General features: G+C 41.6%; 1 protein-coding gene across 1 annotated transcript; it reads left to right on the top strand.

Annotated features, from left to right (window-relative positions):
* Positions 1–75: 75 nt before the first annotated feature.
* On the top strand, positions 76–21,732 carry LOC129827298 (guanylyl cyclase C-like). Its single transcript, XM_055888024.1, has 27 exons — positions 76–5,324; positions 5,501–5,613; positions 7,659–7,726; positions 7,994–8,212; positions 8,425–8,543; positions 8,735–8,831; positions 8,929–9,034; positions 9,177–9,333; positions 10,471–10,556; positions 10,673–10,790; positions 12,554–12,635; positions 13,032–13,134; positions 13,400–13,462; positions 14,513–14,584; positions 14,981–15,085; positions 15,339–15,425; positions 15,734–15,866; positions 16,000–16,137; positions 16,414–16,502; positions 16,592–16,683; positions 17,504–17,662; positions 18,127–18,319; positions 20,109–20,283; positions 20,459–20,557; positions 20,705–20,799; positions 20,890–20,966; positions 21,065–21,732. The coding sequence occupies exons 1-27, from the start codon at positions 5,114–5,116 to the stop codon at positions 21,267–21,269; spliced, it is 3,261 nt and encodes a 1,086-aa protein (XP_055743999.1). The 5' UTR covers positions 76–5,113; the 3' UTR covers positions 21,270–21,732.
* The last annotated feature ends 2,024 nt before the right edge of the window (positions 21,733–23,756 follow it).

Genomic DNA, 23,756 nt, shown 5'->3' with positions numbered 1-23,756 from the left:
ATTCGACCATTCACCTAGAGGGGAGGACAGTGCTCAGACTGTGCCTAGATATGTACAATGTAGGCTATCGTATAATAAATTCACAGCCCAAGCAATGGAATGATTCCTTACTGCATGTCAGGCCAGCCAGGGCATTAATCAGGCCAGCCAAGGCAGTGAGAAATGTATGATGAATAACGTTTAGCTGATAGATCCATCAAGTGTTGCTTTAATTACCTCTGTAAAATGGCAAATAGATCCAACTTCCAAGATACACACTCACACTTGGCTCCTTCTGGATAGAGTTGTTGTGCAGGTGTAACAGTATAACTTTAGTACGTCCCCTCGCCCCGACCCGGGCGCGAACCAGGGACCCTCTGCACACATCAACAACTGACACCCACGAAGCGTTGTTACCCATCGCTCCACAAAAGCCGCGGCCCTTGCAGAGCAAGGGGCAACACTACTAATAGGTTTCAGAGCAAGTGACGTAACTGATTGAAACGCTACTAGCGCGTACCCGCTAACTAGCTAGCCATTTCACATCCGTTACACAGGATTACCAGGACGTTTGTGTATGGTCGCTTTTATTATCAGTAGGTTAGTTGTCCACTAGAGGGCAGGCTAAAACAATATACATGCCGGTGCCCTATGGAAGCCAAATGGCATAGTGCAGAACAGCTATATCCCGAAGGAGGTTCTGAGGGCTGTTAGATGGATTTGTCTGTTAAGGGTATCTGCAATCCTAACATGTCTTGTGGTGGTGAGAAACTCAAATAAAAATGAAAGGTCTGTCAGCATCAAAGGGGAAATCATGTTTACATGAAGACATGATCTATTAGCACAGATGGCCATTTGTTCTGCGTCACTCCTTAATAAACAGTCCATATTTTGATATTCTAACATCATGAATGGACATGAAAACCATGCATTTCAAATAGATTTCGAAAATATTTCTTATTGTTGCATTGTCGAGAAGGAACCTACAAGTAAGCATTTCGTTGGACCACGTGTATCCTGTACATACGACTAATACAACTTGCAACTAAATTAATTAAAACTCCTGTCGTGTGTCTTTTATCCTTCTACCAGTTATCTACCAGTCATCTTGGTATACCCTTGCTCTATATTTAGCTGATACGCACAATGCACCTTCATCTAGGAATCAATATCAGAGGCGCACATTTTATAGAATTCGATGGTTTTGTATAACCTCATTCACCACTTTCAGGAGAATGGCTACATAGTCATGAACACAATAAGACTAACAGCATCGGTTGGGATAGTTTTTTTTATTAATAGGCTTATCACTAGACTATTCTAAGGAGATACTAGGTATAAGGGCCATCTGATCAATTCACAAAGGGTTGTCCATTGACCAACATTTAAGACTAGGTTAGGTAGACTTAGATTTTATTTTTTGTGTGGCTTTTTTAGTCAAAAGGAATGTTGTAATGTGATTAATGGACAATGAACTGAGGTCAGAATTGGAGATCATACAATGCTGAATTGCAGCAGGTGATGAATGGCTTCGCATAGCCACCATTAATGACCAATATACCTCTCACATTTCACAACAGCAATAAATCACATCATTGATTTGGCCTGGAATCTATTTGTGCCTTTAATTTATAACAAGATATTATTTCTGTGCGTATGTATTTGTATAGTGAATATAAGAATGATGTTAAAGAAAAAGCCATCTATGTTTGACTTTAAAGACACGCTTCAGTTAGCCTTGGTAACATAATATCAATTAACGTGATGAATATTGAGGCCAGTCACTAAGTCTGTATTTTAAAAGGCCCCATTAATACCAAATCCATGAATAGATAAGAGGTTGCCCTATGACGAAGGAGATAACAGAGCAGATACTGTGAAGCAGAGACAGGATTACTTACAGCCACAAGTCACAACACACAGTTTACAGCATGCCTCAGTGAGTTTACCATTACTCAACTCTCACTTTCCCCTTCATTAAAAATGTGTCAAGGTCCTAGTTGGGGTGGCAGCCTGCTTTTGCAGTATCCAGACCTTTGTATTATCTGTGTTTTTGATAAATACTTTATTTACAGGACGGACAGAGATAAATAGGGCTGGCTAAAGGAGACAGATGATCACTCAGGCCATAGGGATCCCATCATGAGCCTCAGTCACTGGGGGAAAAAACACTGAGAGACCCTTCAGCGAACAGGAAATACTCTGCTTGGACATGTGTGCGTTTATTGCTCATAAACACTTTGTGATGCACAACAAATCACTATATGCAGTAGGCAACATTTAACTTTTTACACAATTTATGATTTATATTTGAAAATGTGTTCATGTTTTAAGTAGTAGTACTTATATTAAAAATTACTTCTTTCTTATTTATAGTATGCCTACAGGTTTTGTCTGTGTGTGTGTGAGGAAGCATTTACATAGACAGCCTTTCTCATATATTTTTATAGATGCACTGATGTGTTCAGCAAAGTCCATATTTCTGAGGAAAACAAAAACATCCATAACAGGCATGTGTCATGCCACTCTGTCCAGTGGCAATCAGAGAGCTTTACAGTCACTATTAAAACAATCTCTTGTACCTTTAACACATTATTACTCCATTTGCTAATCAACTGGGGTGTTTGAAGACGGAAGCATTATCATTTCTCTCTCACTGTGTTAATGTGGCAGAATAACTGTGTTTCCCAAACCAACCCAGTCATTACACTTAGACACATTCAATGTAATATTTATATACGTTTTTACAGCCCCGGTGCCCAGTTCCCTTTCCTGAACACATCGGTGTACATGTAAGAGTGTGTGCAGAGTATATGACTTGAGTAAACAGAACTAACAGCCCATTGCCTCAGAACATGATGGAGTTACTGTTAGAGTTCAAGGTATTTGGGCGAAGAAGTTTTAATGCCAGAAAGCGATGCACACTCAGAGTAAATACGCTAAGGTGTTGACATGGCAACCCAAACCATACACACACACTGCAAGATATTCTGTTCATTGAGGAGCAAAACAACAGCAATGTGAGAACATGAACAATAACGAGCACTATAATGAATGATACACATGGAGACTGGGCACAATCTTGGAAGGAGGGCAGTAAGGAGGGGAGGAATATGACAACTCAATATGCCAGTCTGGAAAATGTATTATAGCCTAGACTACAGTACACACAGGTTCTGCCACAGCGAAGGCATATGTGTTTCTGCAACCAGTTCTCTTGATTTTACATGAACTATACATGTTTTGGAAAATTGAAAATAAAACTGTGTAATAGCCTATGAACATTTGAACATTTTTAGTTGATATGTCTCTCCAAAATGTGTATATTTCACAACATGTTGTAGTGTGTGTGCTTTAAAGGGGCAATCCTCAGTTGTTACATCCATTTTTTTGGACCTATAAATTAGTGGTATGTACCCATTGGTTCTTGAAGAATATAACTCATAAATATCTCATGAGCTTAGTTCAACTGTCATACCCCATCAAAACCATAAAATATCTGATTGTTTTACTCCAATGTTTGTAAATGTAAACAAAAATTGCATAGCTTAAAAATATGGTTAAAGCTATCGTTTTAATATCATATTTATTTAATTTATTTTCATTTAACCTTCATTTAACTAGGCAAGTCAGTTAAGAACAAATTCTTATTTACAATGATGACCTACCCCGCCCAAACCCAGACGACGCTGGGCCAATTGTGCGCCGCCTTATGGGACTCCCAATCATGGCCTGATGTGATGCAGCCTGGATAGTCAAACCTTGCATCCATAGCTCTATCTATGAATTTGAGAGTGGTTACATTTCTCCAGCCACGTTACTCAGCGTTTTACCAAAACAGTGGCGGGGAGTCACTTTGTTATTGTTACAACTACAGATTGCCCCTTTAAACGGCTAGCAAACAGTTTTATAGGCTTGCAATCTACCTGCTTTTATAATCAACACATTTATCTGCAGCACACAAGGCATCCATTTTATGGCCTTTTGTGACCTTCGCCCCTCTCCCTGCAAAAGCTCTCCCTTCTACTGAACATGGAGTTTCTGGGGCATTCTAGACTGTGTTGCTATATAATAATTCTGTAATTTCCATTGATTTCACATTTGTTTGTCCTCAATACGTTTTCACATCTACCTGTTTGATTTTCACATGCCTCCTTGTGAACTGGTCAACATTCCTTTGTCTTAGTTTTCCTCTCTTGTATTTTCGTTTCTCCTAATTCTCATTAGGAGAAACACATTGTTTCCTCCAATTCCTTCTACTAGTCAGTTGAACCCTTGGATTTAGGCCCACTCACCTGTGTCCTATACAAGGAAACAATAGAGACTCAATAAAGGCTATGTTTAAAGAGATACATTCTCAGAGGCAAGTAGATTATTGTAGGGCCTACAATAAATTAATTTACAATGTTTCTATAGAGTGTTCTGCATACTACAGGATTATTCCTATAAGTTAACAGGGTCAACAAATAGCATGTTTATAAACATGATTAAATCATTCTGTTTCATATTGAGATATATAAATAAATTAACTGTAGGTGTAAGGCATAGCTGCCCTCCCTCTTCTGTGTGCACAATCTGTCAACTGGTGGTTGTTCATTAACACGTGTGACAGAGTGGCTGACAGGTACTATCTCACTGAAGCGCTCACTGGTGGATCTATTGCCTTTGCTACTCCTTTAAACCTTTCTACTTTTAATATCAGAGGGTTGTCTACTTTTTGTTATATACCATTACTTTATCCAGAGAGTTGGTTGAAGTGACATAAACAACTTCTTTCTATCCCATTTTTTCTTGTTCTACCTTAGCTCTGGTAGGTGTGTCTCCTGTGATTGCAATAACTTAGTGTTCATTTGTTTTTTGTTTTTGAAGTTCTAACCATTATTTTTCATTTTATATTTAGCCTATGTAAGAATTGAAGTAGTTTACTCAAATTTACTTTTTTCTTTTTACAGTCCCGCTTTTTAAAACAATCTTTTTTCTTATTCCTATTTCTAACTTTTCTACCTTTTTGGTTTGGAGTGGCCTGTAGCCCTTAAGGTGTCTTTAAAGATGTTAAGAATTTCTACATCTGGATTTAGATAGTGGCATCTTTTTTACAGTATTTAAAAAAAATCCTGTTCTATACAGCATCAAAATGCTGAATTCAAATTGTTTTCTTTGCGTTGGAGTCTTATTTGTGGCACTTGTTGAGAGCCGAATGCTGGACAAATGCATGAAATCAAAACCCAAATACACCATGAACGTTGTACTTTTGGAGGATGAAACCTCAGACTGGAGCCTAGGGCTTGTAAAGGGTGCAGTGTTGCAAGCAATTGAAGCGGACAGGAAACTGAACATTGCAGCAGGTACAGAAACATGTATTTATTTTTAATTTCAACATACTTTAATTTCAACATAAAACAAACGTGTCAGTGATAAACAAAATTCAGCTGTAACCTACCACACAAACCTATTGGAAATGTAATTATGCTTGATAACAGTTATTATCTCATCCTCCTACAACACTCTCTCCCTTGCCAAGGTTTGAACACCAATTTATCGGCTAATTTCAATGGGTTCAACACCACGCTGTACAAACGAAGGGGCTGTGGGAGCAGTACCTGTGAGGGAGTGGAGATACTCAAGTCCCTGCATGTGAGCCAGTCTTTTTTAGACAGTAATGTCCATTCCCATCTTGATACCATCTCTTCCAGGACACCATTGCTACTTAAAGATATTACAGTTGAAGTCGGAAGTTTACATACACTTAGGTTGAAGTCATTAAAACTCGTTTTTCACCCACTCCACAAATTTCATTCGAACAAACTATAGTTTTGGCAAGTCAGTTAGGACATCTACTTTGTGCATGACACAAGTAATTCTTCCAACAATTGTTTACAGACAGATTATTTCACGTATAACTCACTGTATCACAATTCCAGTGGGTCAGAAGTTTACATACACTAAGTTGACTGTTCCTTTAAACAGCTTGGAAAAGTCAATAAAATGATTTCATGGCTTTAGAAGCTTCTGCTAGGCTAATTGACATCATTTGAGTCAATTGGAGGTGTACCTGTGGATGTATTGCAAGGCCTACCTTCAAAGTGCCTCTTTGCTTGACATCATGGGAAAATCTAAAGAAATCAGCCAAGACCTAAATTGTAGACCTCCACAAGTCTGGTTCATCCTTGGGAGAAATTTCCAAACGCCTGAAGGTACCACGTTCATCTGTTCAAACAATAGTACGCAAGTATAAACACCATGGGACCAGGCAGCCATCATGCCGCTCAGGAAGTAGACACGTTCTGTCTCATAGAGATGAATGTACTTTGGTGCAAAACGTACAAATCAATCCTAGAACAACAGCAAAGGACCTTGTCAAGATGCTGGAGGAAACAGGTACAAAAGTATCTATATCCACAGTAAAACGAGTCCTATATCGACATAACCTGAAAGGCCACTCTGCAAGGAAGAAGCCACTGCTCCAAAACCTCCATAAAAAAGCCAGACTACGGTTTGCAACTGCACATGGGGACAAAGATCATACCTTTTGTAGAAATGTCCTCTGGTCTGATGAAACAAAAATAGAACTGTTTGGCCATAATGACCATCATTATGTTTGGAGGAAAAATGGGGAGGCTTGCAAGCCGAAGAACACCATCCCAACCGTGAAGCACGGGGGTGGCAGCATCATGTTGTGGGGGTGCTTCGCAATCACAATTTAGATGGCATCATGAGGAAAGAAAATTATGTGGATATATTGAAGCAACATCTGAAGACATCAGTCAGGAAGTTAAAGCTTGGTCGCAATGGGTCTTCCAAATGGACAATGACCCCAAGCATACTTCCAAAGTTGTGGCAAAATGGCTTAAGGACAACAAAGTCAAGGTATTGGAGTGGCCATCACAAAGCCCTGACCTTAATCCTATAGAACAATTGTGGGCAGAACTGAAAAAGTGTGTGTGAGCAAGGAGGCCTACAAACCTGACTCAGTTACACCAGCTCTGTCAGGAGGAATGGGACAGAAATCACCCAATTTATTGTGGGAAGCTTGTGGAAGGCTACCCTAAACATTTGACCCAAGTTAAACAATTTAAAGGCAATGCTACCAAATGCTAATTTAGTGCATGTAACTTCTGACCCACTGGGAATGTGATGAAAGAAATTAATGCTGAAATAAATCATTCACTCTACTATTATTCTGCTACTTCACATTCTTAAAATAAAGTGGTGATCCTAACTGACCTAAGACTAAGACTGACCTTTTACTAGGATTAAATGTCAGGAATAGTGAAAAACTGAGTGTAAATGTATTTGGCTAAGGTGTATGTAAACTTCCGACTTCAACTGTATATGTTGACTGATAGACTGATTTAGATGTGCAGATGAGAAGATGAATTGCCATTGAAGTATAATTTCTACTATTCACAGTAGGCATATCATTTGGATCTGCTTGGCTAGTAAAACTTTTCTAAGACATCAGGTGGAGAAGTTTCCATTCCTACGGACGTATACCGCAATGACTATACTGAAACTAAGCAGTAATTTAAGTCAGATTAAAATTGGGCTGATGAAGAGGGTCTATATGATTAATAAAGATGACATTATTTCAGTAAGAGAAACGAGACAGGGACAAGTCCTTCCCCATTACTCAACAACATGAGTGCCTATGTTTATGTACGTATTTGTTTGTGCTCCAGACTAAAGGTGAGGTGGGATGTGCCATGCTGGGACCCTCCTGTACATTTGCCACTTTCTTTATGGTGGAGTAAGTACTCTCTCTGTCTTGCACGCACACACGCATGTTAATGATCCCTGTCTCTGTCATCCCCATTGAACAAGTATTTGTTTTGCCTGATTATTATTAGTTGATGATGTGTACGTGTGGTAAATGACCCACTAGGTGATTATGATAATAGTGTTTATTGTTATGCTGGTTTATAATATGCTGTCCTGTAAGATAAGGACAGATTGACCTGCTGGTCATGATCCCTCTATTTGGAGAACTGTGTGACCCCCGGTCTGTGTGTCTCAGCGTGGAGATAGGCCTGACCCTGACTATCCCCATCATCTCCGCCGGGAGCTTCGGTCTGTCCTGTGACTACAAGGCCAACCTGAGCCGCCTGCTGCCCCCGGCACGCAAGATCTCCAACTTCTTTGTCCACTTCTGGAACTTCACCAGACATGGTCTGAAGATGCACTGGAAGAGGGCTTATGTCTACAAGAAGGCAGACCAAACTGAAGACTGTTTTTGGTGAGATGGAACACCTGTGCATTTGAAAGGGGATTTCCGCCACGTCCACACATACATACAGACAGTACAGAGATGCTCATTGCATGTGTATGGTAGACTGTAACACTGTAACATACATATCTAGAGTAAGTTTGATGTCAGGGAGAGAAGAGTTTATTGTTGGGTGCTCCATGGTGCACTGTTACATCACTTCCCTTTTGCCATCGTCATAGGTACATCAATGCTCTGGAGGCACCCTCGGTCCAGTTTGCTATGTCAATCTCAAGAGAGATGCTACGCAGCAAGAAAGAGCTAAAGAAAGCTATTCAGTCTGAAAACAGACACAGCAACGGTGTGTATCTCCCTCTGTCTTCTTCAATACCTTCTCAAGTCTTATCCATGCCTCACACTCCAGCCACTTGTTCCACCCCGAATAGGAAATAAATCAATGGATACTTAAAACAAAACTTTTGGAACCTAGCTACAATCTTTTAGATGTTATTTCATCACATAGATGTATAACCCCTGCACAATGTTTTTCAGTATTCATCCTCTGTGGAGCCCCAGATGACATCACCACTATAAAGAACGAAACAACGATTCCCCCAGAAATTGTCTTCATCCTCATCGATATCTATAAGTGAGACTGGTTTTGGTAGTTTGTTACACTACATTACATCGTTTTTTTTGAGGACACTGATTAAAAGTTGAAACCATGTAACTTTTCTATCTCCTAGCCATGGGTATCACACTAACATGACTGCCAACCCAAGCATGGACAATGTTCTGGTGCTCACCTTGCCTGAGAGACAATACAACAACACAGTATTTTACAACAGCACGGTTAGTCCCTGCTCCACTCATCTGTCTTCATTCCTCAGTTCTTCTGACTTCCTAATGTCTAAACAAAGATAACATCTCTCTCTCTCATTCTCTCTCTATCTCTCTCCCTGTCTTCCTGACGGCTTCTCCTCTCCTGTTGCAGAAGTTAAATGACTATGTGGCGGGGTACCATGACGGCGTGTTGCTCTTTGGCCATGTGCTGAGGCAGAGGTTGACCAGTGAGCTGAGAGGCAGAGCAACACAGCCAACCGCCACAGAGCTCTCCGATGTAAACCCCTTCAGGAATGTCTCTTTTCAAGGTATAGGATGGCCTAATGGCCAGAGCCATGGTCCATCCTGTCCTCAGTCCTCCATTTAAACACCATAACATTTTGCGTCAGGCAATGGTGAGAACCTATACTTGTTGGACTTGGCAAAGCTGCTCGGCGGCAACCTTTAGCATCTGATTTCTGACTCTCGTCCAACAGGAACTTACGCAAACCAGAACAGTAAATGTTTCATTTTTGTCACACCACCGTCATTCTCCACACAGCAACGAAAAGCCACACATTATGCAGAAACCCATTTCATTTAGATTTATTTTACAGTGCAGTACATGGCTAATTAGAGTGTTCTCTCTTTGCTGACTTTTATGGGCAACATTTCACATGTTGTCCATTTATAGCTGAGGACCATAGTAATTAAGCTGGTTATATGTCTTCTGCAACCTCTTCTATTAGATAACATTTCCCAACCTGAACCTTTTATTTATTTTTTATTTATTTATTTATTTTTTTATCCCATTTTCTCCCCAATTTTTCGTGGTGTCTAATCGCTAGTAATTACCACCTTGTCTCATCGCTACAACTCCCGTACGGGCTCGGGAGAGACGAAGGTCGAAAGCCATGCGTCCTCCGAAGCACAACCCAACCAGCCGTACTGCTTCTTAACACAGCGCGCCTCCAACCCGGAAGCCAGCCGCACCAATGTGTCGGAGGAAACACCGTGTACCTGGCCCCCTTGGCTGGCGCGCACTGCGCCTGGCCCGCCACAGGAGTCGCTGGAGCGCGATGAGACAAGGATATCCCTACCGGCCAAACCCTCCCTACCCCGGACGACGCTATGCCAATTGTGCGTCGCCCCACGGACCTCCCGGTCGGGGCCGGCTGCGACAGAGCCTGGGCGCGAACCCAGAAACTCTGGTGGCGCAGTTAGCACTGCGATGCAGTGCCCTAGACCACTGCGCCACCCGGGAGGCCCCAACCTGAACCTTGAGTATAGCACTAGGTCATAGCCTCAATTTCTTTGGAATTGTTGCTCACAGTGGTGTGATTATTGGTGCTATAATAAGGGAGCAAATGGTTGTTAAGGGCAGGTGTTTCAGTCAACAGTTTTCTGCTCAGGAGGATAAATGGTGATACTCTTAAAGGGTTAGACATAATAGTATCTGTGTGCAGGTATGGGGGGACACTACGTGCTGGATGAGAATGGGGACAGGGACGTGAACTTCTCTGTGATTTATACATCCACCATCGATAAACAGGTAGGCTTCATCCAATGTAACTGTTGGAATGGTCACCATCTCCGTCCCCTGTTAAACAGCAGCAGGACATCATTTAATGATCACTTAACAACGCTGTCATTGCACCTCCCCTCCAGTACAAAACCCTGTTTGTGTTTGATACGTCCATAAATGAGACCAGAGTGGAGGACCGCACCCCCTCACTGCCCTGGCCCGGGTCCCAACTGCCAGATGACAAGCCAATCAACTCTAACGGTAATGGCATACAGTGCATTTGGAAAGTATTCAGACCACTTGACTTTTTCCACATTTTGTTACGTTACAGCCTTATTCTAAAATGTATTAAATTTGTTTTTTCCCTCATCAATCTACACACAATACCCCATTGAGACAAAGCGAAAGCAAGTTTTTATACATTTTTGCAAATTTATAAAATATAAATACCTTATTTACTTAAGTATTCAGAGCCTTTGCTACGAGAAACGAAATTGAGCTCTGGTGCATCCTATTTCCCATGATCATCCTTGAGATGTTTCTACAACTTCAATTTCCACCTGTGGTAAATTCAATTGATTGGACATGACTTGGAAAGGCACACACCTGTCTATAAAAGGTCCCACAGTTGACAGTGCATGTCAGAGCAAAAACCAAGCCATGAGGTTGAAGGAATAGTCCGTAGAGCTCCGAGACAGGATTGTGTCGATTCACAGATCTGGGGATGTTTTTCAGCGGCAGGGACTGGGAGACGAGTCAGGATCGAGGGAAAGATGAACGGCGCAAAGTACAGAGAGATCCTTGATGAAAACCTGCTCCAGAGCGCTCAGGACCTCAGACTGGGGCGAAGGTTCACCTTACAACAGGACAACGACCCTAAAAAACACAGCCAAGGCAATGCAGGAGTGGCTTCGGGACAAGTCTCTGAATGTCCTTGAGTGGCCCAGCCAGAGCCCGGACTTGAACCTGATCGAACATCTCTGGACTTGAAAATAGCTGTGCAGCGACGCTCCCCATCCAACCTGACAGAGCTTGAGAGGATCTGCAGAGAAGAATGGGAGAAACTCCCCAAATACAGGTGTGCCAAGATTGTAGTGTCATACCCAAGAAGACTTGAGGTTGTAATCTTTGCCAAAGGTGCTTCAACCAAGTACTGAGTAAAGGGTCTGAACACTTACGTAAATATACATTTTCAAAAATGTCTAAAAACCTGTTTTTGCTTTGTCATTATGGTTTTATTGTGTGTAGATTGATGAGGAAAACCAAAACAATTTTATCCATTTTAGAATAAGGCTGTAACGTAACAAAATGTGGAAAAAGTCAAGGAATCTGAATACTTTCCCGAATGCACTGTATAAGCTCTTGTAACAGGCCAGTAGAAGTTTCGACCTCCAAGCGATAAGACTGCTGAACAGTGGCTACCCGGACTATTTGCATTGACCCCCTTATTTCCATTTTTGTCATTCAGCAGACACTCTTACCCGAAGTGACTTACAGTAGTGAGTGCATACATTTCAATGTACACTCACTGGACACTCACACACACACATGCACATGCACATTCGTTCACACTCTTCCAATACACTGCTGCTACTCTCTGTTTATTATCTACACATAGTCACTTTAGCCCTAACTACATATTATCTCAATTACCTCGACTAAGCCACACCCCTTCACATTTATTCGGTACCGTTATACCCCTTGTACATTACCTCGTTATAGTTTTTTTATTGTGTTACTATTTTCCCCTTAGTTTATTTAGCACATTTTTCTTACTTTTTAAAAACTCTTCATTGTTTGGTTAAGGGCTTGTAAGTAAGCATTTCATGGCAAGGTCTACATCTGCTGTATTCGGCACATGTGACAAATACCATTTGATTTGATTTGATTTATAAACACTAGTGCTACTAGTAACAGTACAAAGTTTATTCTAGTACACAACCTCTTTTGAAGTTTCTGTTACGTCTTGGTACTGAGATACAGTATTGGTGGGGGGAATACTTATTCTATGTTTGTGATTCCAGATCTGAAGACAAAGGATATCATTGTGATCGTCCTGAGTGTCAGTGTTGTGGTGGTGACTGCCATCGCTCTGATCTTCTACAGGTCAAATATGCACCACACCAACCTCTGTGTTCTCACTTTTGTCCAATCACAATGTTGCTTGATGACATGTCTCATTCACCTCTGTGTTTGTCTATTTATTATTATTATTATTAACATTATTATTATTATTATTATTATTATTATATTTACCCTTCTGCTCAGTCACTTTAAACCTGATTACACAACTGTCACCAGAAATCCATTTCATTGATTGGTACTGATATTGACCTTGTATATAGTATATATTCTCGTGTGTATTTTTCTTTTATATTACTTAGCATTACTGCATTGTTGAGGAAGGGCTTGCAAGCAAGCATTTCCCTGTACTGTTTACACTTGCTGTATCCTGTGCACGTGGCAAATAAACTCTGATTTGATTTGATTTATGGCCAATAGGCAGAACATGAAGGAACGTCAAAACGAAAAGAGGTGGTCCCACATCAGCCAAGACCTGATTAGTCCGCTGGATGGGAAAGAGTTAAGCCTGGTCTCACTGAAGGTGAGCTCCCTCACCTCCTCCTTGTCATGATGTTTTTGCCTGTCTGTTTCTATTTATAGTATGTAATCTCTCAAACTCCCATAATGCATGGTCAATACAAGCTGGTGTTACACTGATGTTGGTTTAAAATCTTTCATTTACATTCTGATACTCCCTGTGTTCTCTAATACCCAGGGATCTAATTGGATGCCTATAGTCTTGTGATATTTTATTAATGTTGACGGTTTATTCCACATTATTTATTCCTTTTCTTTCTATATATCAGATCGATGAAGACAACAGGAAGGACAGCTGTTACCAGATTCATAGGGCGCGCTATGACAAAAAGGTGCCACTACACTCTTTGGTCCATTAACTGACTTAAAGACATGGTGTGAGTTGTCATACCAGGGTCGTTCCGCGAAAAGATTGCCTTTTGCGTCCTATTGATTTGTGCACCAATATAACATTTTAAAAGCCTGTTATATTAAATGAAGTGCCCTTTAATGTAGACCACATGGAGAATTAAATAAATAAATAAAGATTTGCTAAAGTGCAAAAATTCAGCATTTTGATACGTCCCTCTGTGCACCCTCTCTGACTTCTAGGAAGATTTTAACCCACTTAACCCCCAAATTTCACCATCATTGTAAAGCCCTAGTTATTTTGTTGCTTTGACAAAGTCGTTTCTGAAGGTTATTATTTATTTCATGTGATTAGTGATTCATTTACGTTTGTTCCTCATTTTACGGTCAACCCTGTTACTTGAACTGAACTCTCGTTAATATGGTACAACTATTCCTTTTAAATATGTTTTTCAAAATAAACATCTTTCATTCAGAGGGGTTGGGTTGGGGTTGGGTTGGGCATTCAGATGTGCAACTGACGAGATATCCCCTTTGCCTTTCCCTTAATCGTCAAATCATAGTATAAAAAGCAAATGAGCTGGTTCTAGTCTTTGTGGCAATTTTCTGGTGTTTTGTGGTGGAAAACTGAGCGGGTCGAGCATAACACGTCAACCAGGTTACCCATGGATAGACATGCTAGAAATGATAGAACAACTTAAAAAATATTGTGAAGGTTGCATTCAATTACAACCCCCTGTTGCACACAACAAGCTTCCATTTCCCCTGTCACAAGGGGATTATGGCTGATTTAAGATGAAATCGTCAACCCTGTTACTTTATTTGACACTTAATTGGCACTTACTATAGTAATTATTTTTATTTAACCTCTTGAGATGGGAAAAAGTGTTTTTCATGAACTTGAATATGTGCTCTTTGTGACAGTTACACTTCTTGAAAGGCACTGAATTGGAGGAACGACCCACCAGTAACTACTCTCAAAGGCTGAAATGGGCATAAGTTCTACTCTATTATTATGGATCTATTATTTTCAGCCCGTGATCCTGAAGGAGCTGCAACACACAGACGGCAACTTCAGTGAGATCCAGAGGATTGAGCTCAACACTGTAAGGTTCTTGCTAGTGATGTCACTTCCTCTTCTCAGCTATCGTAGTTCCTTCTAACCTGCGGATTCAAACACTAGTCCAGTCAGCTATCCACTGATCTAGTGTCCATTTTGAGTGTCTATATGGCTCAAGGTCAACCATATATTTGCTTATCTTGATGTGATGTGAACAATAGAGGTTTGCGGATTTGTGTATGTATGTTTTGTGGCTTTGTGGCCCTATGGAGCAATCTTTCATCTCCTTGTCAATCAGAGGAGAAAGACTATGTAACCTTATGTGAGCAACTAGGTGATAAAAGTAGAGTGTGTAAATAAGTGTGAGGAAGTCATGATCACCCTTAAGAGGATGTCTTTCACACTCTCTCTCTCTCTCTCTCTATCTCTCTCTCTCTCCCAGCTTCTGCGTATTGACTACTACAACCTGACCAAGTTCTATGGCACGGTGAAGTTTGAGTATGGCCTGTTTGGAGTGTTTGAATTCTGTGAGAGGGGATCCCTGAGGGTAAGAGGATTGGCAGAGAACATGACTTTATGGTGGGAATCAGTGACCTACTTTCCACCCATATATCTTCATTGTGAAATGATAAGCAAATGACATTTACACACATGTTGATTACAGGACTCCTTCACCGACAGCGCCTGGGTCACAGTCACAGTTACATTCACTCAGTTTTCTAATACCCTACCAGGCAGAAACAAAAACACTCAAGCATAAACTGAACTGCAGTAAACTCGGTAATTCACTGTCTTTACAGTATGTCCTTAATGACACAATCTCCTATCCTGAAAAGACCTTCATGGACTTGGAATTCAAGATATCAGTCATGTATGACATAGCTAAGGTATGCTTATGTAGTTTGGTTGTACTATGTGTTTACTGTGGGTAAATGCACTGACATTATAATATGGTGTAATCAAGTGCCTCCCAACCTTTTTTGCTTACTGTACCACCAACTGAATTTTGCTCTGGCCGCGGTACCCCTTAAGTACCCCCTCATGTGCATTGAACCAGTAACCCTGTGGTCTCATGAGTTCTCAAGTACCCCCTATGGATAGGCCAAGTTCCCCCAGTTGTCCTAGTATCCCTGGTTGGGAACCACTGGTGTTGCATGCTGTAGCTGTGTGGGGCTCACCCTGGTGGCGGTTTCAGGGCATGTCCTACCTCCACTCCAGCAACATTGAGGTCCATGGCCGACTGAAGTCCTCAAACTGTGTGGTGGACAACCGCATGGTGGTCAAAATCACAGACTTTGGCTGCAACACCATCCTCAACCCCTGCAAAGGTGAAGCCCTCTGTCCACTATTTCTCTCACAAGTAAATGATTCAACCTGAAAGTATTATGCAATGAAGTTAGTAAAAAACTCAAGCAGGAGAGGGATTTGATATCCCATTCTGGTCCCTCTCCTTTCTGTCAGACTTGTGGACGGCTCCAGAACACCTCCGGAAGCAGGGGATCTCCCAGAAGGGGGACGTCTACAGCTTTGCCATCATCGCTCAGGAGATCATACTGAGGAAGAACCCCTTCTTCACCCAGGCCTGCTCCGACATCGCAGGTAACAACGGTCTGGCGGCTAGAGTCAGAGAGTCATGCAGAACAGTTTTCAGCGATAGTAAAAGTTATCAAGTTTTTTATGTCTATGCATCTCACACTGGCAATTTAACAGCGGCCCCTGCTGGCCATTACATGTAAATACAACTTCTGCTCACTAGGGATCAATGTTATCAATTACTATTCTAGTGAGTTTGGAAAAGGAGAGTGAAATTTGTATTATTTTACTGTAAATGAGGGCATGGCTGTCAACTGAATTCCCCTTTCCTTCATCCCTCAGAGAAGCTGTACATGGTGCAGTACCCAAGTCAAACTGGCTTCTTCAGGCCAGATCTGAACTTTGAGACAGCAGCAGAAAACGAGGCGGAGGTACAAGGCCCCTCATAGCATTCCTCACGTACGTATGCATATCTGTGTTCGTTTGTATGTATGGTTGTCATTCTACTTGTCTCCTGCAGCTTTACATGCTGATAAAGAACTGCTGGGAAGAGGACCCGGAGAGGAGGCCAGACTTCAAGAAGATAGAGGGATCTCTGGGTAAGATATTCAGGTAAGCCCAGTGCTTCATGAGAGTGAGCGTGTGAGTGTGTGTGCATGATGTGTGAGTTTGCTTGTGTGTGTACAAAATGCCTGATATTCCATATCTACACTGAGTGTACAAAACACCTTCCTAATATTGAGTTGCACCCCACATGGACTCTACAAGATGTCGAAAGTGTTCCATAGGGATGCTGGCCCATGTTGACTCCAATGCTTCCCACAGTTGTGTCAAGTTGGCTGGATGTCCTTTGGGTGGTGGACCATTCTTGATACACACAAGAAACTGTTGACTGTGAAAAACCAAGCAGCGTTGCAGTTCTTGACACAAACCAGTGCGCCATGCACCTATTACCATACCCCATTCAAAGCACTTTTCACCCTCTGAATGGAACACATACACAATTCATGTCTCAGTTGTCTCAAGGCTTAAAAATATATATTTTTAACATGTCTCTTCCCCTTCTTCTACACTGACTGAAGTCGATTTAACAAGTGACATCAGTAAGGGATCATAGCTTTCACCTGGATTCACCTGGTCAGTCTATGTCATGGAAAAGGCGGATGTTAGTAATGTTTTGTACACTCAGTACATTCAGTCAATCAAAACCCTTTTTACATACCAAAAGCCATGGCATGTCAACAGCTGATTTGTGTAAAACATACAGACGTCTTAGAAATTTAGAGTTCTGTCAATGCGTTATTCATGCAAAAGTTGGAGTGATAGACAATCTCCAATTTGGATTTTTCTCTTGTTAAAGATTTTCTGAGCTATTGGGCTTTTATCATTACAGAGATTTTGTCATTTTTTTCCATGTTCCACAATCATTCAGCAACCTGCACAACCAGGCTAATGAGAGCTACATGGACAACCTGATCCGTCGGCTGCAGATGTACTCCAGGAACCTGGAGCACCTGGTGGAGGAGAGAACCTCTCTGTACAAGGCTGAGAGGGACAGGGCTGACAGACTCAACTTCCTGCTCCTGCCAGCGTATGTCATGCATCCCAGCTCAACCTCAACCCTTAACCCTAACTCTAACACTAGCTTCATGTCCACATCCTGGCTCAATCCTAACTATCACCCTAACCTTAACCCTAACCTGAGCTTTATGTCCACATCCTGGTTCAACCCTAACCCTAGCTACAACCCTAACCTTAACCCTAAACTTAGCGTTATGTCCACATCCTGGTTCAACCCTAACCCTAGCTACAACCCTAACCTTAACCCTAAACTTAGCGTTATGTCCACATCCTGGTTCAACCCTAACCCTAGCTACAACCCTAACCTTAACCCTAAACTGAGCGTTATGTCCACATCCTGGTTCAACCCTAACAACCTTAATCCTCTTAACGCTTTACCCTAACACACCTGCCAGCCTATTTAGCTTTTGGAAGCCAACAGAACGACAAGGAGTCGCTCAGCCTAACCTCCCGTCCCCATGCTTCCCTCCTCAGCCCAGTGGTGCGTTCCCTGAAGGAGACGGGCAGTGTGGAGCCAGAGCTGTTTGATGAGGTGACGGTCTACTTCAGCGACATCGTGGGCTTCACCACCCTGTGCCAGTACAGCACGCCCATGGAGGTGGTGGACATGCTCAACGACATCTACAAGAACTTTGACAGGATCCTGGACCACCATGATGTATACAAGGTAGTTGGGACTGAGGCTTGACCTGTTCACATACAGTGCCTTGTAAAAGTATTCACCCCCCTTGGCGTTTTTCCTGTTTTGTTGCATTACAACCTGTAATTGAAATATATTTTTATTTGGATTTCATGTAATGGACATACACAAAATAGTCTAAATTGGTGAAGTGAAATGGAAAAAAGAACTAAGTGGTGCGTGCAGATGTATTCACCCCCTTTGCTATGAAGCCCCTAAATAAGATCTGGTGCAACCAATTATCTTCAGAAGTCGCATAATTAGTTGAATAAAGTCCACCTGTGTCCAATCTAAGTGTCACATGATCTCAGTATATATACACCAGTTCCGAAAGGCCCCAGAGTCTGCAACACCATTAAGTAAGGGGCACCACCGAGCAAGCGGCACCATGAAGACCAAGGAGCTCTCCAAACAGGTCAGGGAAAAAGTTGTAGAGAATTACAGATCAGGGTTAGGTTATGAAAAATATCCAAAACTTTGAACATTCCATGGAGCACCAATAAATCCAGAATCCAGAATATGGCATCACAACAAACCTGCCAAGAGAGGGCCGCCCACCAAAACTCATGGACCAGGCAAGGAGGGCATTAATCAGAGAGGCAACAAAGAGACAAAAGATAACCCTGAAGGAGCTGCAAAGCTCTGCAGCGGAGACTGGAGTATCTGTCCATAGGACCACTTTAAGCTGCACACTCCACAGAGCTGGGCTTTATGGAAGAGTGGCCAGAAAAAAACATTGCTTAAAGTAAAAAGATAAGCAACCACGTTTGGTGTTCGCCAAAAGGCATGTGGGAGACTCCCCAAACATATGGAAGAAGGTACTCTGGTCCGATGAGACTAAAATTTAGCTTTTTGGCCATCAAGGAAAATGCTATGTCTGGCGCAAACCCAACACCTCTCATCACCCCGAGAGTACCATCCCCACAGTGAAGCATGGTGGTGGCAGCATCATGCTGTGGGGATGTTTTTCATCAGCAGGGACTGGAAAACTGGTCAGAGTTGAAGGAATGATGGATGGCGATTAAAAACAGGGAAATTCTTGAGGGAAACCTGTTTCAGTCTTCCAGAGATTTGAGACTGGGACGGAGGTTCACCTTCCAGCAGGACAATGACCCTAAGCATACTGCTGAAGCAACACTCAAGTGGTTTAAGGGGAAACATTTAAATGTCTTGAATGGCCTAGTCAAAGCCCAGACCTCAATCCAATTGAAAATCTGTGGTATGACTTAAAGATTCCTGTACACCAGCGGAACCCATCCAACTTGAAGCAGCTGGAGCAGTTTTGCCTTGAAGAATGGGCAAAAATCCCAGTGGCTAGATGTGCCAAGCTTATAGAGACATACCCCAAGATACTTGCAGCTGTAATTGCTGGCTCTACAATGTATTGACTTTGGAGGGGGTGAATAGTTATGCATGCTCAAATGTTCTGTTTTTTTGTCTTATTTCTTGTTTGTTTCACAGTAAAAAATATTTTGCATCTTCAAAGTGGTAGGCATGTTGTGTAAATCAAATGATACAAACCCCCCAAAAATCTATTTTAATTCCAGGTTGTAAGGCAACAAAATAGGATAAATGTCAAGGGGGTGAATACTTTTGCAAGCCACTGTACTAAAGAATAATCTACAGTACTGTTGTTACTGTAGTATTATGGAATTGAAAGCATTCATACCATTTGAGATGGAATAGTTGAGTGGGGAAAACAGTTTTTATATGAATGTTATTATTGTATTCAGATGACATTTCAGAGGGTTATTGTCTCTTCTTCTCTCTCTGCCAGGTGGAGACGATCGGTGATGCGTACATGGTGGCGTCAGGGTTGCCGCAGCGCAATGGCAACCGGCACGCAGTGGACATCGCCCACATGGCCCTGGACATCCTAGCTTTCGTAGGGACCTTCCAGCTCCAACACCTACCGGGCATACCCCTGTGGATCCGCATCGGGGTGCACTCAGGTACCCCATCTCAGCACAATATAACTGGCCCATACAGTAGTTTGTATGGAGCTTTAATTTTCCCACAATTTTATTTTTATTTTAAGTTAATAATATTGGGCCAATACAGTCCTGTTAGCAACACTTTCACTGCCTGCTGTGTGTTTAGCTTTCACTGTGTCTGGTGTATTTACAGGGCCATGTGCGGCAGGTGTGGTGGGGAACAAGATGCCACGTTACTGTCTGTTTGGAGACACGGTCAACACTGCCTCACGCATGGAGTCTGCAGGCCTGCGTAAGAGACAGCACACATACACCGACACATCAAACATAACCACTGGGATGAACACTTACATACCTTCTCCTCAGCTATCACAAGCACAGCTCCATTCTAGCAGCATATATTCACCATAGGATGACACCTCTCATGCTTCCTCTCCAGCACTAAGAATCCATGTCAGCCAGCCCACCATAAACATTCTCCAACGGACAGACTGCAAGTTTGAGTATGAGCAGAGAGGAGAAACCTTTCTGAAGGTAAGCTGGGTTCATAAAGCTATGAGATGGTTTTGTGAGTATAGAGTTCAGATTATGCCAACAATTTGAATGTTTGTGTATGTATTATAGGGTAAAGGCAATGAGATGACATACTGGTTAACAGGGGTGACAGGGACAGAATACAACCTGTCAACGCCCCCGACAGCGTGAGTAGAAACCACCCATCCTGAACTTATACTGTATCTATATGGAGCATTATGTATGTCAAATAATTCAAACATCTTGTCCCTGATTGTCTCCTCAGGGAGAACTTCCAGAGGCTACAGCAGGATCTGTCTGAGATGATCGTGTCCAGCCTGGAGAACAGAGGGCCGGGGACCAACGGAATGGAGAAGAGGAAGACCCTCTCCACCAGAGTCAGGAGGAGGGAGACCAATGGGAGCCAGGAGGACGGCCTTCCAGAGTACCTACACCTGGCCATCACAGACATTCCCAGCACCTACCTGTAGCCACCCAGGACCAGACTACCTCCTGTGAAGATACAGGGCTACTACACGCTGTCAAAAAGTGACAGTAGAGTCAAGTAGCCTTATATTCACCTGATACAATAGCTACAGTAATGCCTTATACATAGGAAACCTGACTATTTTACAATGAATTTCTGGGTAAAAGACATGGCTTTCTGGTTTGAGCTAAAAGTTATTTTGGGTCACATGAGCAAAATGTGTGGGGACGTTCCATAAATAGTCTGTAATGGAGATGCTTTAGGAAAACCTGAACCAGTAAACCAAGGAACAGGATGGTACTCCTCTATTTTAAGAAGCCCCTGGAGAAAAGACAAATATGAGTATTGTTGCATTTTCTCAGCGATGAACAATTGTTCAAAACAATATCACTGAAGCATAATAATACTAAAGCTTAATATTGCCATCAATAACGTGATGATTCCATCTTATAAATGATGTATACACAGTGTTGGTTCATAGTTTCTCATTAATCTCAGTGCATTTTATTGGGTCATAGTACAAAATGTGTAGTTTGAAACGCTAATACATGTCTAATACCATTTTTTTAATAGGTTTTCCAACCTTTATTAGTAAAGTGTGTCCACTGAATTGGAACAAAATTACTTTCTGTAAAAGATAAGTATACTTTTAACCAAAAACCTTGCCTCTTTCTTATCAAAATGTACTGTATGAGTCGGGGTAAAATTTCTACAGAATACGTTTTTTGTTTTGTTGACTGTTGTGTCAAATATATCCCCAAGTTAATAGCAGTTGTCACCTTTACTTCTACATTATCTAAATGTGAATTATAAAGTTAATGTAAATGTTATTCCTAATTTTACATTGACATATCGCCAAATTGCATCAAATCAAATCATTTCGCTGCATTTTATGAATTCCATGTTATTGTTTTTGTACAGCATGATATATAGCCATATAATTGTCCAGATAATACCTTCATTCTAAAACTACCAGAAAAATCTACACAGAATAAGAGAAATATTCAAATAGAAATATCCCTATAACAGCCCTGTTATTATTGGAGTTAACCCAATCTACTCAGATTTGTCTTAGACAATATTTAAGTATAGAAACACAAGTACATAGTTGTCTCCCACAGTATAGGCTTACAGGTTTGTCTTTAGCCCTACACCATCACAAATGTATGTTTTTACATCTAAATGATTATACTGTACCAACAATACTGTAAAGAACAAGTCCTTTTGCTTAACAATGGCCATGTGGTTTTATATGTCAGAATGATGTCCTCTCAGTCAGAGCATTGCACAGTCTTGGTGGTCACCAAAGCAGCATCCCCCAGCTCAGTGGCAGGAAGTGGGATCCAATGCTCCCTCAGACCATTGCACATGAACATGCCACCGACCTCCCCAAGAGAGCCGCTGTAGGTGGACACCTCCTGCCTGAAGCATGTTTGGGGCCCACCGTTCAGCTGAGGACAGGATGGAGGGGACTCCTCTCTCTGTACCACAGCTGCTGTACAGTCTCCCTCCACAGGTGGCAGGGCTTTAGCTGGAGGGTTAAGTCCTGCCTCTGGTTCACCTGGAACAGAAACAAGCATTATTCTTCCTAAAGAGAAATCTACATCTACATGATAAAGAAGGCCTATACTTCTAATCTGAATCATTGGCAGCAATTGGATAGAGTTAAGAAGAATGTTCTCTCGGAAAAGCAAAATTAATATATACACTACCTTTCAAAAGTTGGGTCACTTAGAAATGTCCTTGCTTTTGAAAGCTAATCTTTTGTCCATAAAAATAACATCAAATTGATCAGAAATACAGTGTAGACATTGTTAATGTTGTAAATGACTATTGTAGCTGAAAACAAAAAAAAATCTGGAATATCTACATAGGCCCATTATCAGCAACCATCACTCCTGTGTTCCAATGGCACGTTGTGTTAGCTAATCCAAGTTTATAATTTTAAAAGGCTATTTGATCATTAGAAAACCCGTTTCCAGCTACAATAGTAATTTACAACATTAACAATGTCTACACTATATTTCAGATCAATTTGATGTTATTTTAAAAATGGACAACAATGTTTTTGCTTTTCTTTCAAAAACAAGGACATTTCTAAGTGACCCCAAACAATGGAATGGTAATCTATATACAACAATAGGGTAGCAGGTAGCCTAGTGGTTAGAGCATTGGACTAGTAAACGAAAGATTGTCAGCTCGGGGATTCGATTTTGCAATGTAAAAATATGTCGTTCTGCCCCTGAACAAGGCAGTTAACCCACTGTTCCTAGGGCATCATTGTAAATAAGAATGTGTTCTTAACTGACTTGCCAGGTTAAGGTTAAATAACATACCCGTCACCCAATTTCAAATATTGTTAAGTTAAATGGTTGTTCTATGTCTTCTATCTAGCTCAACACAGAGCAAAATGAGGGCTGGTATTCAGGGCATGTATCCCTGAATGTAAACGGAGCTAACCTAGTAATCTCATTACCATTCAGTGGTGTAC

This window comes from Salvelinus fontinalis, chromosome 2 (genome assembly GCF_029448725.1).
Source record: "Salvelinus fontinalis isolate EN_2023a chromosome 2, ASM2944872v1, whole genome shotgun sequence".
NCBI classification, from domain to species: Eukaryota; Metazoa; Chordata; class Actinopteri; order Salmoniformes; family Salmonidae; genus Salvelinus; species Salvelinus fontinalis.
The sequence above is the reverse complement of the archived record's forward strand: the minus strand, read 5'-3'. Positions and strand labels throughout refer to the sequence as shown.